Source organism: Triticum urartu, chromosome 2A (assembly GCF_056163025.1).
Source record: "Triticum urartu cultivar PI428250 chromosome 2A, HENAU_Tu73, whole genome shotgun sequence".
NCBI lineage: Eukaryota > Viridiplantae > Streptophyta > Magnoliopsida > Poales > Poaceae > Triticum > Triticum urartu.
The window spans coordinates 34214247-34236320 of record NC_141874.1 but is presented as its reverse complement, the minus strand read 5'-3'; the positions used below and the strand labels follow the sequence as shown (position 1 = coordinate 34236320).

At 46.7% G+C, this 22074-nt stretch overlaps 2 protein-coding genes and 2 pseudogenes across 2 annotated transcripts; 1 reads left to right on the top strand and 3 right to left on the bottom strand.

Annotated features, from left to right (window-relative positions):
- Window positions 1-2791: 2791 nt before the first annotated feature.
- Window positions 2792-4584, bottom strand: LOC147983274 (uncharacterized; annotated as a pseudogene).
- Window positions 4585-11250: 6666 nt separating this feature from the next.
- LOC147983273 (disease resistance protein Pik-2-like) lies at window positions 11251-13576 on the bottom strand. Its single transcript, XM_087539475.1, has one exon. The coding sequence runs from the start codon at window positions 13574-13576 to the stop codon at window positions 11420-11422; it is 2157 nt and encodes a 718-aa protein (XP_087395601.1). The 3' UTR covers window positions 11251-11419.
- On the bottom strand, window positions 11251-14044 carry LOC125535287 (disease resistance protein PIK6-NP). Its single transcript, XM_048698343.2, has one exon. It carries the CDS (start codon window positions 14042-14044, stop codon window positions 13757-13759), a length of 288 nt encoding a protein of 95 aa, XP_048554300.2. The 3' UTR covers window positions 11251-13756.
- A 1512-nt stretch (window positions 14045-15556) lies between these two features.
- On the top strand, window positions 15557-19661 carry LOC147983272 (L-lactate dehydrogenase B pseudogene; annotated as a pseudogene).
- The last annotated feature ends 2413 nt before the right edge of the window (window positions 19662-22074 follow it).

Genomic DNA, 22074 nt, shown 5'->3' with positions numbered 1-22074 from the left:
GAGTATCAGTCCAACGCCATCACACACTGATCACTGACCTGCGTGAAAGTGAACAACTCACATATTGGGTGTCACACATAAGAGTTACCTGAACTCAACATCACCGCTCCTTTCTTGACCGCCTGTCTGAAACTTGAAGGAATTTCATCATTGCTTGTAGTCACCCCGAGTCAAATTCGCAGTTGTCTCACCACATGTATAACCACCAGAGCCCTGGCCCGTCTCCATCTCCCGTGCATACCGCACGCCTCACCGCTATTATCGTGTCGAGCCTCCGCTGTCCTGGTCGAGTCTCAAGGGTCGCAAAACCACACCACTCAACCCCCACTGCAGAGTACCACCGATCATCACCGATCGATGACGAGTTTCACGCATCCATCAGACCACTGGGCTTCAGTCCGAACTACGTGTCCCTCGCTTTTTCTGCTGAATAGGCTTCGACTCTCTGTGCACTTACGCCGCAACCCCTCAATCAGCACCGAGTGAAGTCCTACAGACTCCAGCTCCGACTTCAACATGACTTCATGGTAGATAATCAGTCCACCCTTGCGCCTCATCGACTTCAAGCTCCGTGTATACACCACCTTGAATCAATCCCGCTTCATAGTCTTGTCGAAGCCGCACAAGCCCTCGGGCCTGCGCACCATGTGTTTCCACGCCCAGAAGTCGGTCACCATCAGCATCATGCACCTATGTCGCTGTCGCCGATCCCACCACCGTCTTCTATACCAACCGACTTGTGTCGATCCATCAGACTGACAAGTCTGACCCAGCCGAAAAATATCCAACTGCAATCATGCTCCACCCTGCGTCGTGTCTGTCTGCACATCTGTGCATGTCTTAGACGCCATGTGTATGCATGATCCTGTATGACGCACTTATCCACGCGCCTCCGCAGCCTGTCCACGTGTTTCAAGCCATCTCAGCAAACCGACTCAGAAAAAAAACTTCCATGCAAACTGCACAAATCTTCTTTTTTCCTGTCACTAATTGCTTGTTGCTTCTCCGTGCACCTGATAGCAGAAAAATAGATCGAACTTTTTTCTTTTTGAAGGAAATAGATCGAACTTGATCCAACCAAAACTGCTCTTGTACACACACGTGATCCTGGCCGCTCTTTTTTTCCCAACAAACCAATCTCGTGCTCCGCTCGTATCCTTTGTCCGAGACTCCCTCCATAGTGCAAGCAGCTGCCTGCATCGGCCACTCTAATCCACCACGGCTACACAAGGACCTAGGCCTGCAAGAACGCATTACCAGCCCCATTGGGCCAGCCTGCCACGTGCTAGGCCGTTGCCCACGAGAAACCTTGGTCACACGCAACCGAACTCGTCGAGTCGGACAAGCAAGGACTCCTACTACCGCACAAATTCAGCGAGATCCGGCTGGAACAGCTTCCGTACGAACAATTCCTCCTGACTGCTAAACGAACGTAGCAACTCGCCGACACCATCGATTTTTCGATCGGTGCACCCAACCATCGATTTGACGAATTCTTCCACTCCACTTCTTCCTCTAGATCAACATCCGCACCTTAAATCAAACCTTGCTCTGATACCACTTGTTAGAATAATTCTGAGGCATACCATTGATCGTCCGAGGACCAAGCAATCACACCTGCATGACATCGAGATTTGTTAACGAGGTTCACCATCATGGCTACATCCCCGGGGCTTGACTACGGGCGCTCCTCCCCATGACACCGTCACAATACCGCACACCGGCCACCCGGGCGCCGGCACACACCGCCGGCTCCCCCTTGCGTGCCAGTGCTATTATGTTGGCATAGGTTACATCGTGTGTCTAGCCCCGCTATATATGAGAGGCCTAGGATACAAGTGTCCTATTAGGACACAACTCCACATTCTATCTAAACACAATACAACTACAAGTCCAACTGTAACCTACCTTGTACACTATATTCGACACAACTCCAACAAACTATACAAAGCAGGAAGTGTAGACATGAAAATAAGATATATATATATATATATATATATATATATATATATATCCATAACGTGCCTAGCAAGTTAGAATTGTCCATCATTGATAAGAACATTAACAACAAAAGTGACCTACAAACATAACATATTTCGATTATCCAAAATTAATTCAGATGTATTGAATGATAAAGAAGGGTATGAAAGTCATACCGTCAACGGAGAATTGTGTATTTAAGCAAGGTAATTGCTTCTGATTTCTTCCATGGCAAGATTAATGTAATCCTACTAAGAACAAGGAGGAACATGAGTTGCCTTCAGTGGATGGCACCATTGTATTCTTCAAAGGGATTTTGACACAATCTGCTAAAGAAAATCAAACCAATTAAAGGTAAATTTGCAACTTCAAGTATTATTTTGTGATCTCGGGCGTACCTGGTAATACTCTTTGACTAGCAGTATCTCTTATCGTGGCAGCAGATCATGGAGCAATTGTCCGGGAAAACCTTCTCCCGAGTGCCGACCAAGCCATGGCTTCCGCAGACGACTACTACCGCTGACTGAAGCGTGTGGTGGCCAATGTGGATGGTGATGGTAAGACGGGGCAGATAAGTGAAGCGACGGATCGGGTGAAATAGGTAAGCGAAGCGACGGGTGTACAAAGAGTAGGATAGGAGGACATCAGTTACTTATGGAGATCGTGGGAAGATGAAGTGAAGAGTCAATCATCAATGACATGCAACAGAAGGGTTTCTTTGCTTTTTAGTTGAACCGTTTAATTGATAAGAGGAAAGTGTGGGCCATCTAGTTAGTGTCAGCAAGCTAAAAACTACTGAAGAACAATGTGATTACATCACCTCCACACCGAGAAGTTTAGTCAAAATCAGTGAAGTAAATGTGGCTCTGTTAACCTGGGGAAGACGTGGATAAACCGATTTCCCGACCAACGATGAAAAACAGTGGAGCAGAACTACAGCGCCGATGGCCAAAGGGTAGAGTAGAGCAACAACACCGATGGCCAAATGGTGGACGACCTACATCCCAACTGCACCTGGAGGCTTGGAGCAGAGTAGGGGGTGCGCCCAACAAGATAGTGATGTTCCTCAATGACCTGGGGCAGCAGCAACGGGACTGCGCCTTGTCCGCGTCCCAACGCCCAGGAGACGTCGTACCGGCGGCCTCCGGCCGGCTGAAGCAGATGCCAGACAGCGGGCAGCGCACAGTGGTGGACGGGCGGCGCAAGCAAGCGAGCGGGGCGGCCATGGCGCGGTGAGCACCGGCGCTGGCCTAGAGGTGGCGGCAGGACTCGATCTGGCAAAGGAGTAGGCGGTGGAGGCGCGGGGCGGCCATGGCGCGGTGAGCACTGGTACTGGGCTAGAAGTGGGTGGGATCGGCTGGCAGTCGTGCGGGATGCGGCGCAGGAGGAGGCGGTGCAGGCGGTCCGACGAAGGAGGAGTGCGGTGCGGCCATGGCGCGGTGTGCACCGCCGCTGGTCTTGAGGTGGGTGGGATCCGATCTGTGTGGGAGGACCGGCGGCCGTGCTGTCTGCGGTTGAGGGAAAAAGCGGGTCTTTTTTGTCGTGGTGACGTGGCAAATCCCTGACATGGGCAGTGTGCATGATGAGAGAATAAAGAGAAGTGGGGAGAAACTTCTTAAAAATGGTAGATAAGGGTTTGGTAGAGTTCCGGCTGGCTAAAATAGCTTCGATTGTAGCCTCTCTGTTGGAGTGGCTTGTGTAGTGGAGTTGAAGTCGTTTTGATAAATGTTTAGGAAAATAGCTTCTCCTGTCTTCTATGAATGAATGAAATAGATAAAATGTCAATTGTTCCCTTGTTTGTTTTACATTTGTTTCAATTTATGATGTTATGATTTCATATAAAAAAGCTAATAATAAAACTATAGATTAACCAACGATTAATGGGTTATTATGTAGTCAATAATATATGTACCTTTTTTTCTTTTCTTCTATATTTTCATCCTCATCCTTCCACCGTTGTTATCCTTGCGCCAGCACACTCTGGCCTTGCCCGACGCTTCCCTCCGTGCACGCCTTTCTGCTCCGTTCTGCCTACGTCCTGTCGACATAGAGTGAAAAGCCGGACCGGAGATTGAACTGGTCATGCTACTATTTCATCGACGCAACCACTAGTTCACTAGTCAAACAAGTGGTTCATCGTTGTCAATATAATACATATTTCTCATAATTTCAATGAGTAATATGCAAGTTTTATTGCCAAAACATATCTGATGGAATCACATAGAAATAACATAATAGTCTATTATCGAAAGTTCCAAAATCAATATCCAAACATCAAACTGTTCACTGAAAAAATGGTCAACTGGTTCATCAGTTTGACACAAAACCAGCTGGTTCGATCAGTTCACACCAGTTCACACCAGTCCAATTGCATGAGCAATCTTTTGATTGAACTGAACCAGTCTGGTCACCGGTTCACGGTTTTTTAGTTCAATCAGTGAACCGGTTTGGTTTTTTGTTCTATGCCTACCGAGCTACTCCACCGCGCTGCTCAATCCCTCCAGACCCGCACCGCGTCCGCCTCACCCCGGCTGACACTCCCCACTCCTACCTTTCTTGCTTTCCCGCGCCACCAACACCCTCCAGCCGCGCCTGCTCCACCATGCTGTCAGCGCCTCCGAGCCCGCATGCTCCCCTGTGCCCTCCGGCCCCGCACAGAAGGGAAAATCAGGATTTCGGCACCGCAGCTGAGATAAAATCGCAGGAGCCAGTGTTTTTGGCTCCCGTTCCACTGATTTTCTCCAGAGAGCAGATATAGTGGGGCTTCCATGATGGCGCTATTTTGCTCAAGCCCTTTGGTAGGGCTTCACCAGGAGTCGGTTGGGAAGCCCTACCAAAGTCGGCCTAAAAGCTGCCTCTTCTAATCTTTTTTGGCGCTCATTATTGACACCTTTTTATGTCATTCAAGTGGTGTTTTTGGACTAATTCTTATTCTAACCCACCACTTGGCGCATGAAATAACCCATTATTGCATATGTGTTGTAGTTTGGACCATATTCTGTTTTGACAGGAAATACGACGTAGTCAGAGGGTTTTCATGAAGAGCTTAATAGATAATTGGAGGACGGTCATCATGAAGGGCCTACACGTGAAAGAGTAGGACCGGATGGGCGAGAAAGGGCCTAGGCCGGTCGGCCTAGGACCTTATAGGAGATTAGTCTGGCCTATTCCAAGGCCTGTTAAAGCTTCCCTTTTCGTTGGCATGAAGTAAACGATGCATCTAGCATTTTCGCACCGACCATTCATCTAGATCTGCCACCCACGAAGTTCTATAAAAACATCTTGAAGGACCACATCTAAGGAGATGAGGGGAAGAGAGGAAATATGACGCATACACCATCCACCATTGCCACAAGGTTGAAAACGGAGAAAAGATTGGATCTACAGGAGGCCACCCAAGGCAGAGCTTGGGAGGAGGAGAAAACTCCCCAAGCCGAGCTCAGGCCGGTCGGCCTAGGGCTCTCCTGCCGCCATTCGTGTCATGAGGTCCACCTGATCTATAGAGCATCTTTTACCCCCTTTTTGCATCAACATATGTATGATTATGGGATAAAGTCTCTGTTTTTCATTGGGGTTGTATGGAGATCTTGATTTGTAATCTCCCAACCTTTTTTTGAAGATCTATTTGTTATCATTCTCATATTAATGATGCTCTTTCATGTAATGGCTGGGCAGCACTACTTTGAGTTGCTTTGTTGCTTACGTAGAAGAATCATCATGTCGTATTTCCATTGTCCAATAGATAATTATCCTTGCATAGTGACGGTATGCAAGTGGGGATGTGTTGGGCATGGTTCACGTTCATTCATGATAACGCTTAGGTCTCTAGTTTGTACACTCTTGGCGATTGCATTTATAAGCGTTCCTAGATCCATCTGCTTTGATCTAGACTGCTTAGAGCATCTTCAATAGAAGCCCAAAAAACTGGCGTGCTAAAATAATTTTAGAGCGCCATTTTAGTAATTTTAGCACGCCGTGGCCAATTCAGTCCAGCAGAGGCTCAAAAATATAGCGGACAGCGGGCAACAGTCCAACAGACGCACTAAAAATATAAAGCGCAACAAATATATCTACAACAAACAGGTCCCTAAACATTTACAAATAAGTCCATCTAACCAAAACAAAAATGCAATTAGGTCCCCAATTGTTGGAGCAAGCTACCTTGCTGAGCTTGCAAATCATCTTCTGCCAGCCACTGCACGCGAGCTAGCTTCATGTGATCGTTGGAATCGCAAACGCGAGCTTGCTAGCTTTAGCTTCCCTTAATCGTTGGAGCAAGCTAGCCTGCAATCGATTGTAATCGCAAGCTCCGCACGCACCGCTCGCCTCCGGCCACTGCACGCGCTCCCGGATGGCGAGCTCGAGGCGGCGAGCTACAGGAAGGTGGCGACCTGCAGGAAGGCAGCAAGCAGAAGGCAACAACGGCTCCCGGCCGGCACGCGCTCCGGGCCAGCGAACTCGAGGTGGCGAGCTGCAGCCGGTGAGCAGAAGGGCAGCGTCGGCTTCACCCCGTGCAGGGACGAGCAGAGAAGAGCACGCAGAGAAATGGCGGCAGCCGGCAGCGGCGAGCTGCAGGGAATGGCTGCAGCGGCGAGCTCGAAGCGGGACGAGCAGACACTAGGAGAAAAAGGGTCAAACGTGAAGCACATTAGTGCCGGTTTGAATTAGAGCCGGCACTAATGTGTACATTAGTGCCGGTTCGTGACGGCGATCAATAGTACCGGTTCATGGCTGCAGCGGCGAGCTCGAACCGGTACTAAAGAGGCTGTGTCAGCCTGCGGTCAGGTTATGGCCCCACCATCACCATTCAGTGCCGGTTCGTACCACGAACCGGTACTAACGAGGTTATGACAAGCTGTTTTTAGTCCCACCTCGTCAAGAGAGAGGCAGTATGAGCGGTTTATAAGCCGTGAGTGCACAGACAATGACGAAGAGTTGCAATGCTCACCTACACGTTGATTAGCTTCAAGCCTTGCGGAATAGCATAGATTGCACTGAGCTATGTGCAGTGCAGTTTATACTATTCCGAATGGCTTGAAGCAAATTAACCATCATTGCACCTCTTTTTTATTTTTAATAACTTATTTAAACTCCGGACTTCTTTTGTGTTCAGTATGCAGCATTTAAAGCGACGTCATCAATTTCCAACATGTTCTGACATCATTTGTTGTTTTTCGGTCATTTACCTAATTGTTTAGAGAGCTAAATGACCGTGAAATTGAAAATCACTACAAAATAAATCCTGAAAATGTTGAAACTTGGCATGGTATAAACATATCACCCGCATAGCATGCGCGAAAGAGTAGAGAGGGTCACGGCAAAAACTGGACGCACTTCATCTGTTACATGGCCACTTCAATGTTTTTTAAACTTATTTGAACTCCGGACTTCTTTTGTGTTCAGTATCCAGCATTTAAAGCGATGTCATCAATTTCCAACATGTTCTGACATCATTTGTTGTTTTTCGGTCATTTACCTAATTGTTCAGTATGCAACATTCAATTTCCAGAAGAAAATAAATAGAAAAAAATAAATAATGCAGAAAATAAAAAACTATACAAAAAAATTACTCAAAAATAAATAGAAGAAAATAAATAATGCAGAAAATAAAAAACTATATAAATAGAAGAGGTAGCCGCGGCTGGGTTTATAAACCAGTGCGGCTGCCCTTCGCCGGGCGAGGTGGGACTAAACTTTGGGGTGGCAGCGCATGGCCTTTAGTACCGGTTGGTGGCTCCAACCGGTACTAAAGGCCCCCCCTTTAGTACCGGTTGGTGGCTCCAACTGGTACTAAAAGCCTTCGTTTCCCGCCGCTTGGCCTGGCGAAAATAGGCCTTTAGTACCGGTTGGAGCCACGAAACGGTACTAAAGGCCCATCCTATATATATAGCACTTATGAAAATTTCAGTTTCATCTCCCCACTTCGTCTCCAACCTCTCGCGAAACATCGCCGCGCGCGCCACTCGATCCCGTCGTCGCCGCCCGTCGCCCTTCGTCCGTCGTCATCGTCGCTGTCCCCGCCGTCGCCCGTCGTCGTCGTCGTCTCGCGCTGCCGCCCCGAACGCCGCCGCCGTCCGTCGTCATCGCCGCGGCCGTACGTCTCTCTCGCACCCGCGCCACGCGCACCGGCCCGTACGTACGCCGCCGCCCCCGCCCCGTACGCCGGCGTCCCCGCTCGTACGTACGGGGCGGCGGCGTACGGGGCGGCACTGCAGTACACACACACACATACACACACATACATACACACACATACACACACACACATTTTTTACACACACACACACACACATACACACACACACATTTTCTGTTTTCTGTTTTTTAGAAAAGTTAATTAGATGATCGAATATTAGATTAATGTCGAATGTTAGATGAATTAGATAGAAAAGTTAAATATATATTAATGTCAATTGTTAGAGATGAATATAGCTAGATATTAATTAGGTATATGAGATTTGAACTAGTTGAATAATTAATATAACTAGTTTATTTTTAGTAAGAAAATTGTCGAACTAGTTTATTTAGGTATATGAGATTTGAACTAGTTGAATAATTAATATAACTAGTTTATTTTTAGTAAGAAAATTTAGGTATCTGAGATTTGATGATCTAATTAAAATATTATTTGTTAATGAGTTTTTCTGTTTATTTAATTTTTTATATATTTTTAGTTTATATAAATGTTACATTAATGTCGAATGTTAGATGAATTCGATAGAAAAGTTAAATATATAGTAATGTCAATTGTTAGAGATGAATATAGTTAGATATATTAATGTCAAATGTTAGATGAATATATATTTGGCTAGATATAAGTGTTTAATGTTTCACCTATATGAACATAGAAAATGTCATTGATGACGAAAAAGATTTCATTATGTGCGAACACTGTGAAGACCAGCGCGGCCTGTGTGACCAAAATTTCCTTGTTGATGGTAGGCGTTTCAGCATCAAGCTGGATGAGACATTCGAAGTTGATACAGTAAGTCACTTTGTCAATTATTATTTGAATGCAAAACTTATGCTTCATTTGCTTCAACTTATAATTTTAAATTTTCACTATTCTACTAGCGCATCCCCTGCCATGCAAGAATTTTTGTCTTGGATAAGATAGGTTTTAGTGCTATAGATGATATGGAGGTAAAGAGAGTTTACTTGAAGACGGAGCATGGGTATACTTTCAACGTCAAATTATATAATGGAGACACATACACCCATTTTAAATGCAAAACTTGGCAAGCACTATGCAAGGCTTATGCATTTGAGCCTGATATGGTTATCACCTTTGATATTCGTCCGGAAGATGATATTGAAGGTAATATAGACATCTGGGTCGATGTGCAAACGCCTCCAGTTCTACCATTTGGTGAGTTTTTCTCTACCATGCATGCATATGTTTATGTCTTTCATACAGTTTATTCAAAAATAGTTGACAACTAATTTGTATTGTCAGCTTATTTCGGTTCAAGCAAACATGTCCGGCGCTTGGTAGACAGGACCTACTACTGCCCCGGGGCTCAACTAAACTGCGAGGAGATAAGTCATCATGTTTCATGGCTTGAGAATCTTAATACTGTCAAGACAAATTTTTTTCCTAAACTTAGAAATGTTAGTACTCAAAACGTCCGACCAATGGTGATCGTATTGAACTACGGTCACATCTATAATCGAAAGATGGTAAGATTTTAAATATTTGTCCTTAATTAGTGCATCTTTTGCATACATTATTTTTGAAGCTAAACTTTCATTGCTTAGTATATTAATTACTATACGATGTTCTTCAACAGGGACTTCCGATGACAGTTGTGCCTCAGTGGATCGAGACAAAAGGTCGCATGTCAATGGTTAGCTTACGACCAAGATTTCCTACATTGCACATGAGTGCATTCAGGATTTCTGAAAGCGAAGAATGCTTAATAGTGAAAGATTGGAGCAAAATTGTTAACGATCGCAGAGAAGTACTAGGGGGTAGCAAGGAGAAGCGCAACCCAAGATTAGGAGACAGATTCATCTGCATGCTCCAGTATGATGAATCAGGAGAGCTATACATGTTCTATGTTATTCTACCTGAGAGGGAGCAGCAGGATCAGTAGCTACTAGTTCATGCTCTTAATTAGTACTTGTCTCATGTCCGTGTCCTGAACTTCGATGTTGGTGATGATTATGTTGAACTTGATGATATCTTTGCTTCTGTTACAAAGTGAATGTTTCCTCTTTAAGCTAGGCAGCGTTGATGATGATTAGATAGCTAGCGGTAATGACTATGATGATTAAATAGTGGTAATTAAACGACTATGATGATTTTTAGCTAGCTAGAGTTTATTTATTTATTAATATGCGATGATGATGATGATGATGATGATGATGATGACGACGACTACAACTCATTATAACGTAAAACAATCCTAAATTAAATTGATAACACAAATTTAATTGAAAAATACAAAATAAAACAAAAACCCACAACCATTTAGTACCGGTTGGTGTTACCAACCGGTACTAAAGGGCTCCCGGCCCCCGGAGCTGGCTCGTGCCACGTGGATCCCCTTTAGCACCGGTTCGTGCTGAACCGGTACTAAAGGGGGGGGGGGGCTTTAGTGCCGAAACTTTAGTGCCGGTTCCTAAACCGGCACTAAAGGGCCTTACGAACCGGTGCTATTGCCCGGTTCTGCACTAGTGAGAGGGAGCAGAGTAGTTGGTCTTCGCTCGTCGTCTTCAAATTGTCCAGCACACTGTACGCCGACCCGCGTGCGATGCAGAAATTCCCAGCCCGCTGCATGAATTTTGCAGCATGCTGGCTTTTGCAGCATCTGTTGGAAATGCTCCACGCGCTAAATTGATGTTTTTTTCAGTGCGGGCTACTTTTAGCGCCTCTGTTGAAGATGCTCTTAGCTCTTTCGTTAGCACAATCCTCTTCAATACATAGAGCTTTCAGTTACATTAATTACTACTTAGTTTAGTGTGCAAATACCTACAAACTACTCAAGTATCTGTAAGATATATGGGTCGGATAATACTACTTTTCTGCGGGGTGTACATAAATCTTAAAAATTTTCCTTGAAGCATGTGATGTTATAGGGATCCGAAAATGCCAGTACAAGCATGCCAAACCCTAGGCATAGAAAAAACAAATAATTATTTTTTTATTCAAAATCATTGATGTAAGCACATGCACCTATGCAGTGTTCAGTCAAAAGCAGTATATAAAGTATAGAGTCCACATATATTTACTGAGATAATATAATTTGTTTTCAACAACCAACAACATAAATTATTATCATGCATCACTCAATCGGATCATACGTATATACATACATATATATCACACAATCACACACACACACACACGCGACAAATTAAACAGCAAATCGTGACCCAGCACGGTGACTCACCACAAACTTAGTATGCAGCACCCTCACACGGACACTCCAGCTAGCTAGTGCTGGTTGATAACGGCAACCGGAATTGATACGGTAGTATGCCTTGCAGTTTTTGGGACCTCAGTGATCAATTCGTTCCCAACGGGGGCGGTAGAGGACATGTAGCGGATGCGATACCTTGGATCACTTGTAGATTCTGCAGTGTCTTGCACCCAGTCCATGAGTCTCGTTGTGTTGAAGTCGCCTCTAAGCTCAATCGCCTTCAGATTGGGAATGTAGTTGATCCCAACGATGAGGTCCTCCCCATCACGTACCCTGCTGCTGCTGCCTATGGCCCACACAATCTTCTCGAGCGCAGGAGCTGCGTCGGCGGCGAGGAAGGTGACGGTGGTGATGGGGCCACCCTCGAGGACGAGGATCTTGAGAGCTTTGAACTGGACAACCCTGAAGACGAGTTGTTGCTCGGTGAATGCGGCGCCGTTGAGCTTGAGGCAACGCAGGCTTAGGACACTGGCAAGCCTCCTCAGAGCATCTTCTCCACTCAGCTCAGTGTGACGTAGAGTGACATTGGCTAGCTTCTGGGCCTTGGTGATCCATGAAGGCAGGCCGCTGATCTTTCCCTTGATATCTAGGTTCTCGAGGATGAAGCTGGGCCTGGGGGCGGCGCCCATCATCATCTCTTGCGTGGAGGAAGACGAAACCTCGTCGAGAGTCCATCCCTGGGTGGTGACGAAAACTGACAATGAGCGCAGGCATCCAGACAGCGCATGCAGCACTCGACCCAGATGTGCGGTACTGTCAGCATTGCCATGGATGACCACACCGAGCTTCCTCAACTGGCGCAGCTTCGCAACTCCTCGTAGCTCGGTTCCGTACTTGGAGACTTGGACGTGGGATAGTGTCTCCATGCACCTCATCGACCCGATCTTGCGAGGCATTTGCACGGCGATGAGCGACGCCTTCTCGCCTGGCGTGAGGTACCGACCGGTGAGGAAGTGCTTTAGCTTTGGCAGGTTGATCTTCTTCGTGTCATGAGGTCGTATGCTTGTTCCCCTGATGTCCAGGGTCTCCAGCAATGTGAGCTTGTTGATATGACAGGTAGGCAGGTGGGAGACGTCTGTGTTCCGAAGGCTCAGATACTTGAGCCATAGCACATCGCCAAAACTCTTGAGGTGGCGCTTCTTCAGGCCTTTGCAGCCTCCCAAATCCAGCACATTCAGCCGGTATAGCTCAGGGAGTTTCTTGAGGAAATCCACCAGCGCGTCCATGGGATGATCCTCCTCCGGCGAAGCGCTGTCGCTGCAATGGTTATTGCAACAGGGAGGGATGATTTTCCTCCAATGATCCGCCGCTCGTCGTTGCACTTGCTGCGGCGGTTGAAGCCGTTGAACTATCCCTCGGATCTTGAGCTGGCGTTCGAGGTGAGCTGGCAACGAGACCTCGAAGTTCTCGCTTCCAGTGATGCCGAGAATGAAATCGCGGACTGGCTTCTCCATTACACAGCTCTTGACCGTGCCGGCATCGCTGAAGCGAGCAGGACGGATGAAGCCTCGAAATGCAAGCTCAGTGAAGTAGCACTCGCCTTCTTCTTCTGGAGTCGTCCCTCCTCCTCCTGCTCCTCCTCCTCCTCCTGGTTCTTTACCTACGAGCCCTTCGGCGACCCATCGCCTGACCATGCTTGTCCTGCTGATCTCCGTCTCATGGAGGAAAGCAGTTAGATACTGCAGGCAACTCTTCTGGCTCATGGACAGCATGCTGTAGCAGAAGATCATCACTTCCTTCTTGGGATCTTGGGCTCGTCCCTCTAATTTCTCCTTGAGCTTCTCCAGCTCTTGATTTGTGGCATAAGGGTAAGCAAAAAGAGCACAGAGGAACATCTTCTTCGTGCATCTGAATGCTGCTGCATCGTCGACGCCGTCATCCCGAGAACATTTCTTCAGGATGGTGTGCATCGTGGCAGCTTCAGATTGTACGAGAGGAGGAAGCCGACCGACGATCTCTCTGCTGAAAGATATATATCTCAATACAACAGATGGGAGAGCAGCAGGAAGCAGGCCACCCACAGCAGTCGCTCGGCGGAGAGCTGAACGAAGCCGGGCCTGATGCTTGGCCCTCCACCATGCTTTGCTGCCGACGACATCTTGTTGCAGTTCCAGATCCAGTGCGCGTACAAAGGCCTTCCTCTTCTCCTCTTGTTGGCCAGCAGGCGTCATTGGCGCCAGCTTGACGTCCGGACCGGCCGGGACAGTGACGCCGTAGCGCAACCGCCTCTCGCCGACATCGCGCACGCGGGCCTTGAGCTCAGTGATTTGCTTGCCGAGGTTGTGGAGCCGACGAAACTTCTTGGGGTGGAGGAGGAGTAGGTGCGCGATGGCGGCAAGGGCGCCCAGGGATCAACAACAAGCAGCTTCATTCGGGACCATGTCGTGGATGTAGCGCTGGACGCAGTCCTCGGCGACGTAGGCGATCTCGCGCACCTGCTTCATCCATGCGCGGACCTGGTCGTCGTGCTGGCCCTCCGTCTTGGTCAGGTGCAGCAGGAACCCATTCATGCTGTTCATCTCATCCTTGATGAACTGCATGTCGCCGGGGACGCCGCCGATCAGTTGTGCCTCGTCGGTGATCGCCTTGGCCAGGACGCCCAGCAGCCCGTCAATGGCGCCTTGGGTTAGGGCGGCCATCGTCGAGGATCTCTGATGAGCCTGCCTGATTTTAACTCAGTTCATCTTCAATTATATTGTAGCTAGCTTGCTAGGTGGATCGAGAGGGAGGCGCCTTGCTCTTTTGCATGCGAATTGAGGTGTGTTGTCATGGCCGGGCGAGGCAGCATTTATAGTGGTTGTTAGTTGTTACACTACTATTGCTGTAGTGTATACACCACACCATACCACGCGCACAGAGGAAGCAAAGGAGGAAAACCCAGCCGGAGGGCAAAGAGTCGAATATTATACCTTATACTTTTCCAATTGGCAAGCAAGCAATAGCGAATTGATTCTTTATGATTGCCCCACATAGTGATAACCTTTCGTCAATCTTATTTTTTCATTTTTGTCTAACTCGATCTTAGTACATATCCATATCCAACTAGACAAGAACATGAATGAGTTGGAGGACAATTGAGATTTAAAAAGACACGCACTAGCTAGCTCTAATTAAATACCATGCATGGGTTTGGAGATCAATTTAGCAATGTGAAATATTGTTTTGTTTACACACATATGGGCTAGCATTGGACTAGGTTGCCTATTTTATGACCACGGCAGGATGAACCTTCTTTTGAGGGATGGTGGAGCAAGAATCTACAGCAGGGTGCTCTCTTTGGCTGCGATTATCATGTACACCGTGTGAGAACATTTGGAACGACAGGAAAGGGAGGATTTCGAGCATAAATCATTTCTTACTTGGCGTGTGCTTGGGCTAATCGAGAAGCATTAACGTACGCATCAAGGGCGCAGTCTCGTGCAGTCCACGTGTGCAGGAGGTATTCGCGATGTACTGTGTCGATTTCGTCTCGCCCTCCTTCCTTCCCCTCGATGGCCGCCTCCTCCTTTTCCCCTTTCGCTCCCCCCTCCTCATCTATCCCGTCAACACAGCTGTGCCTCCATGGCGGCGATCGGGACGAGGCAGGCGCGGCGGCTGCAGGCGGAAGCAGCAGGGGTTGAAGGAGGCGCGGGGAGGGGCGGATGTGGGCGGGGTCGGCGGTTGAGGGCGAGCGCGGGGCAGGCAGAGGAGGGGATGAGAAGGGGACGCCTGGGGGGCTCGGCTCCACCTCTCCCATCCTTTCTCTCCGGACGCACCCAACCTCTGCCACAAATCTCTCTCTCTCGTTTGGGGACTAGGGTTGCCGTCAGTTCATGCAGCCGTCCTCATGCCTTGGTGTGTGGCGCCGGGCCTCCCCACGCCGGCTAGCACTCCTCCACCAATCTCTGCCCCTGAGATCCACTGCCCCCATCCCCGCCCCGAGCTCCGCCGCCTCCACCATTGGCTCCTCACTGTAGTGCCAGCAGTGGCACACCGCGGCGGCGGCAACTCTCGAGAAGGGCGAGGCGTCGGATGGGGCCGGGGCAGTGGCGGGGTTCACTGTCGTGATGAAGTTCGGCGGGTCGTCGCTGGCGTCGGCCGCATGGATCCGGGAGGTGACCGATCTCATCCTCAGCTTCCCCGAGGAGACGCCCATCGTCGTCCTCTCCGCCATGGGGAAGGCCACCAACAACCTCCTCCTGGTACTACTATTACCATTTTCGCTCGTGGAAAATTTGTATTTTTTTGGTGGCTCCGTTCCGTGCTGAGTTCGCTTGGGTGTGGACTGTGTAGGCTGGGGAGAAGGCGGTGAGCTGCGGCACCCCGAAGGCATCCGAAATCGATGAGCTCGCTGTCATGAAGGAGCTTCATCTTATGTGTGTGCTACTTCTATAAATTTGTCATGCCTTGTTGCTCGAATGCTGGTTTGGAGTGTGCAAATCCCAAACCGTTCGTTGGTGTGTCTGCTTAGACCATTATGAGCCGAGATTGGACAGCTCTATTGTTTCAGGTATGCCACTGTTGCTTTTCTCTTGTTAGTTCAAAGTCTATTTGTTCTGTAAAAAATATCCCCCCAAGTAGAGATCCACCCAATGTCCTGCTGAACTGATAAGCAATTGCAGTTCATCAGCAATTGCATAAAGTAACTGAATCTTTCTTTTGAATGTGCCTGGTATGTGTATTATCAAATTAAACTAGACTTTTTATTTGGCCTGACCTGCAACTAATTTTCTCCTTCAGTGTTCCTCTTCCTGTTTGTGTTCTTGCACACAATCTCTATGTACATCTTCATGTTTATCTGATTATCCCCTCGACCTGCAGCACGCCGCCGCCTTCCTCCCACGCGTCTGCATCGTCTCCAGCACCAACGCCGCCGTCACCAAGAACTACGACCTCGTCATCGTCACGGCCGGGGCTAGGCAAATCCCAGGTGAGAACAGGCTCAACCTGCTGCAAACGAACGTTCCCCTGTATTGCAAGATCGTGTCGTCTGTGGCCAAGCACTCCCCAGAGGCGCTGCTTCTCGTAGTCTCCAACCCCGTCGACATGCTCACCTACGTCGCCTGGAGGCTCTCCGGCTTCCCGGCCAGCCGTGTCATCGGCTGCGGCACCAACCTTGACTCCTACCGCTTCAGGTTCCTCATCGCCAAGCACCTCGACGTCAATGCGCATGACGTACAGATAAATAACTCACTGAATCCTGAATCCATCTCCACCACGCGACAGTGGCGCCGTGGGAGCATGTACCTGTCGTTGACTGGTCTAACCATGTGACAGTGTCGTCAGTGTCCATTAGTAGCTCAGTGTCGACATTCAGTAGTACGTACGGCCAGGCTTGTTGATTACTTTCGGATCATGTGTTTGGTAGATTGAAACCTATACTTACATTGTTCATATGTTTAATTAACTATGGGATGGCTGGGTAAGTGCGGTAGTTGGAAATTTTTGTGACATTTGACACTAGGTAACAACTTTACTAAACTTGGGTTCAGTTCAGTATCGGTTGATGTTTGCTTTCTAGAATTACTAAACATGAATTTTTTTGACGTGGAATCTTTAGTGTTGTTTTTTCGCCGAACAAGCTACACTTTCTTAGTTTGTTTAGTGGGAGGATAATTACTCCGAGATCATGTATTTGGTGATCGATAGCTACTCTGTTCATATTGACATTTGAAACTAAATAACAGATTTACTAAATAGAACCTCTGTTCAGCATGGGTACCATTGTATCTACAAAAGTAAACAAAAGAACCGTATGGCAACATTTTTCATCAGTTTACTTAAGATAGCACTAAATTGATTTACAGGTAACATTAAGTATCAAAGATGACCTACAGGTGAAATCTACTTAAGAACACCACACAAATTTTTTGTTGGAAATGGTCCGTAACTGAAAACATAACAAAAAAATACCAATTTCTAATCTAATTCCTATAGATCAGAAATTGCTATTTTTTATGTTTTGTTTTGGGTGACCAAACCAAATACCATGTGGTCTTGTGGTATTCTGTAAGTTCAATCTTGTTTTGAACACAACGCTCGTGCCCTCTTCATTTCCCGTCCTGATCTGCACCTTCTCCAAGGACAAGGTGACTGGGAAGTCAGGGGCTACATATCCATGCTCTCCTTGATTTTCTCTCCAAAATCTGAGGTATTTTTTTTACAAAATCCCATATATGCTAAATTCTAATGCTTCTAAACATTTCTTGGGTCTTATGTGCCTATTAGCTTTTACTGGAAACCTTTGATGTGCTTGTGCTTTACCCGTGTGAAGTTCAGCGCTATGTCTGCCATTATGTGTTGTGTAATGGTCTGGTGGTCAGGAGTCATGTATGATATAGTTATCATTTCTATGCTTAAAGCTGGCCATTTTGTAGGAATATGCCTGGGTTTTTGTCAAATGCAAGCTGCACTTTATATTTTCTCAAATGGATTTTCTTATCAAATAATTGTCTCTTACGTGGATATACTTTGTGTTAAACCCAAGAAGTAAAAGGTGAATTATCCATGAATATAATCTGGTATTACTTGGAAAATTTTGTGTTTCATGGTATCCTAAAATACGGTCTACTTTTTAGAGTTTATTCCCATTTACTTGTGTTCTTCCAAAAATAATAGTATATTAGTTGTTTATTAGACTTCCTTCTGGTTGTTGAAATTTAAATGTTTGTTGTGGAATAGGACATTTGAGTACAGTAGCCGTTAGCCTGAAAATAATATAGTGAGCCATAGAGAAGATCGTTGCTCTAATTGACTGGTATTTATCGCGCTGATCTCTTTCTCTCGCACCTACAATTGTAAAAATGCCCCTGCTGAATATCTTGAACGATCCTAGAACCTTCTCACTTACAGGTCTAGTGGATCCTTGCAAACTTCTTTCCAACATTGAAGCACAAATTGCAAAAGCAAACGACGAATCCATAACAAAGAAAGATATCATGAAGAGAGTAAACAAATGGCTATTGGCCTGTGATAAAGAGACTTGGCTTGAGGAATATAATCAATCATGTTTATTTTCATGAAAATATGCTAGCACATGGTCCACCAGTTTAATATGATTTCCGCATTTTTCTTCTCTATATTGGCATGCTTGTACTGAATATTCAATTTGGCTGCCAAGCTATGATTTAGGTAATGCCCTCTTTAATGTTTGCATATGCCCTACTGCAGGATGATAACAGGTACAGGCAGGGGTGCCCATTTGAATCTCAAGCGTGTAGAGCAAGCAGGGGTACTTTGTTCAAAAGATTCCAAGTGAGTCTTCGTTTCTTCATTTGCACACTGTAGTGATTTCCGTATAATAATTTTTAAGTAGCTATGCTCCATCATTCATAAGCTCAATATACTTCCTACTTCCAAAAAGATCCACTGTGATCTTTGTTTCTTCGGTTGGTCACTCAGTCGCTCATTTGGTACGTAATATGATCAGAAGCTACATTTGTACAGCTATGATTGACAACTTGATAGACAAGACATTTGCCTGGGAGGATGAAAGCAATACGCCATCATGCAGTAAGTCGCTGAGTTAGCTCACCATGATTATCAGAAAACAAGCACACTAGATCCGATGCACTGAATTTTCATGCGAAGGTTCATATGGTTGCCATTTTGGAAGAGCAAAAACTAAGGAGAGTACAGAAAGAGGAAGATAAGAGACGATATCGGGTATAAATTCCACATCCTCAAGTACTACACTCACAACAAAAGTCATCAGTCTTCTTCACTGACTCTTACCAGAGGACCAGAAGAACCTGCACAATCTATTGCATAAAGAGAATGAGATGATCTTTGGGTCCAAGTCTGTTCCGAGGAAGACACACAGTTTTAACAGGAGGACCAGTGGCCATAATCATGACTTCGATGCCCTGCCGGGTGTCGGCTGACAGTGCAACACCCGAGCTTTTGACACCATGCTCGTACTCTGGATGGTGCAACAATTACTTCAAGGAGAACCCGAGGATGACGGTGGCCCCACTCAACTTCTCGACGGCTTCCAAGGATGACATGTTATCCTTTGCCTCCATTAGCGGCTTGGAGCCTGATTCTCCATTGGTTTTGCACTGAGTATGATATTGCCCAACATTTTGTCATCCTCTTGTTCTTTTGTTAACGTATTTTTTTTCTGTTTTTCTGCAAACAAAAACCTATTTTTCTGTTATTCAGTCATAAGGCAGTGGTGGGGTGGCGGGCTGCACCTGTGCCCATGTTGTCACTGACAATCCACTGGGTCGTTGCTGACTGGGGAGTTGCCGCACGGGAACTACGTGTTAGATTACCACTGTGTGCCGTATGATGCTTTACTTTTGAAACTTCTCATCAGTTCCTTTTGAATTACTATTGTCTTTTGTTATCACTGATCTTAGTGTCCATACTATCACTGTTAGGATCTATGTTGTCACTGTTTATATTGCTTCAGTCAGCAACTTGCACCTGTGATACTTTTATATTACTATCTTGTGCTCTCATGCAAATATAGTATGCAACACTAACAAAGCTTGTATCCAGAAGACTAACACAAAGAATAAAAAAGACGGTGTAAGGGGCGCATCCAATCTGGTACCACCCTAATTTCCTCTCAGGCGGCGCACCAAGGGTGCGCCCCAACCACTAGTGAATGAAAAAGGTGGGGCTGCGCATAGCTGTATGTGGCACCCCAGAGGTGGAGCCTTTTTTTAAGTTTGTTCTCGTGTGTGTGTGTTTACTTTCTTGTGTAACCCTATCAAATTATATGTAAAGACTTGCTTGCCTCCTCCTTAGATGACATAGCAGTGCTCCTGCTTCTTTAAAAAAATAAAAAAGGAGTCGGACGTTTAATTTGTGCCCACAATGGCACGCATGCATACGTCAGAGCTAGATTCTAGGAGTAATACTTGCTACACTGTGCACGTCAATGAAAGCATATGTATACTATAGCGGAACCTCAAAGACTCGAATATTTCCTCTTTTCTTCCCAAGGAGCAGGGAACTGGAATATTTCACCACCTTCTTCTTTAATACAAAGACCGCTTTATTAGGCTGTAAAGCTACTACGGATCGAACAAGCAATCCCCTATTCCTTGTATGTCCGACCTAGTATAAAGACAGCTCTGTTACAGAACAAGCAACCTCCTGTTCCTCACAACGGCCAACACGTCTAGAATCAAGCGAACTGGAAGATATACTCTTCTTGTCTATTTGGGCTCTATAGGAAATAAAAAGGTGGTATAGTTGCTGAGTAAACTGGCAGTTTATCGATTAACTTAATCTAGGAAATAATCATGAACATGGCATTGACATAATTTACGACATATTGATTACGACCTAGATAAGCACGTACTACGCAAACAGTAGACACATCTACACATAATGCTAGTACGGCTAACACAGAAATAAACATGAGCGGGATAAATGATTTATACCCTCCAGTAGGCCAGGCGGAAGCTGCCGCGGCAGCGGTCTCAGCAACAGCGTCCTCGACGGCCTATTGTCGGCGGCTCTGTCGACGTCGATGAATATGGTGACGATGAAGACGATGCAGCAGACGTGGGCGAACGGCGGCGAGTAGTCACGTATGTGACGCTCCCCACCTAATCACCCCTCTCCCATACAGGATCCAAAGAGGTAGGACTTTGGAGGCCTGCTCTCTCGTTGATTGTGTACACGGCGTACGGGATGGGATCACCGGCGGCAGCAGCAGCAATGGAACGACGGGTGTGTGGAGGTAGATGTGATATGTTTCACGTGACGGCTAGGGTTGGCAGATGCCTCACATACATAAGCGCAGCCGCGTGGAGAGACGTGGCATGGACCCACGTCCGAGTCGATAATTGTCCATGATCTGACGCCTCGGATCATCGACCGCATAGGTGTGAGTTTGGCTCGGCTCATTCCCGCAACCCACAACGCATCATGACGAGGCGTGGTGTGGCGAGGTGGGCGGCGGCTGAGGAGCGCGCGGGAACCACTTCTCTTTTTAGGCTCCAATAGCATGTGGAAGGGAATCCCTTATAAGAAGGTCCAACTTCTTCTCTAACTAGTAGTATGGGACTAAACTTCCCACCACATCCATTGTCATTTAACTCACATGGGCCCTTAGAGATTTTTCTGAAATTGTTAGATGGGCCCTAGGCCCACCCTAATATTTCAACAATCCGCGCCAGATCTCGAGGGCCCATATTGTCCTTTGCTACAAACACTGTTTTGATATACCAGTATTTCAGTGGTTGTTAAGGTTGAGCTCCACTAGCGCAAGTAGCCGGCTACACTCATTCTCAACTAAACAATGGACTATACCTCGACTTTTCAGTTTGGCGCAAGTTCACTACATGTCTTACTAGTACTAAACTGCTGAAGGCTGACTCCTCGGGTGGAGCATATTAGTCACACTCCTGGCCTATTCATGAGCTTATTAGAGATCACACCAATCTCAAAGACTGTGACTGGTAGTCGGACTCATATAGGTGTGTTCCTCCAAAGATCGCTATGTACGATAGCATCTTGCTTATATAAGCTTAGGAACACATTAAGACATTAGTCAACCTACCATACGATTTCCGAGAGCATTGCATCTCTAACAGAGTGGGTTAGTGAAGCCACTCTCCTCAGTTCACCACTGGCTTGTTTTTCCAGGTCCTACTTCACAGGATCTCCGATCACATAGGTTGGGTTACCACCACGGCAACTCACGTGGGTCTCGTACACATCTCCCTCG

What these genes read in the sequence shown, in the direction of transcription:
- LOC147983273 (XM_087539475.1), bottom strand. Translation starts at nt 13,576, where the DNA reads ATGACGCCTGCTGGCCAACAAGAGGAGAAGAGGAAGGCCTTTGTACGC.
- LOC125535287 (XM_048698343.2), bottom strand. Translation starts at nt 14,044, where the DNA reads ATGGCCGCCCTAACCCAAGGCGCCATTGACGGGCTGCTGGGCGTCCTG.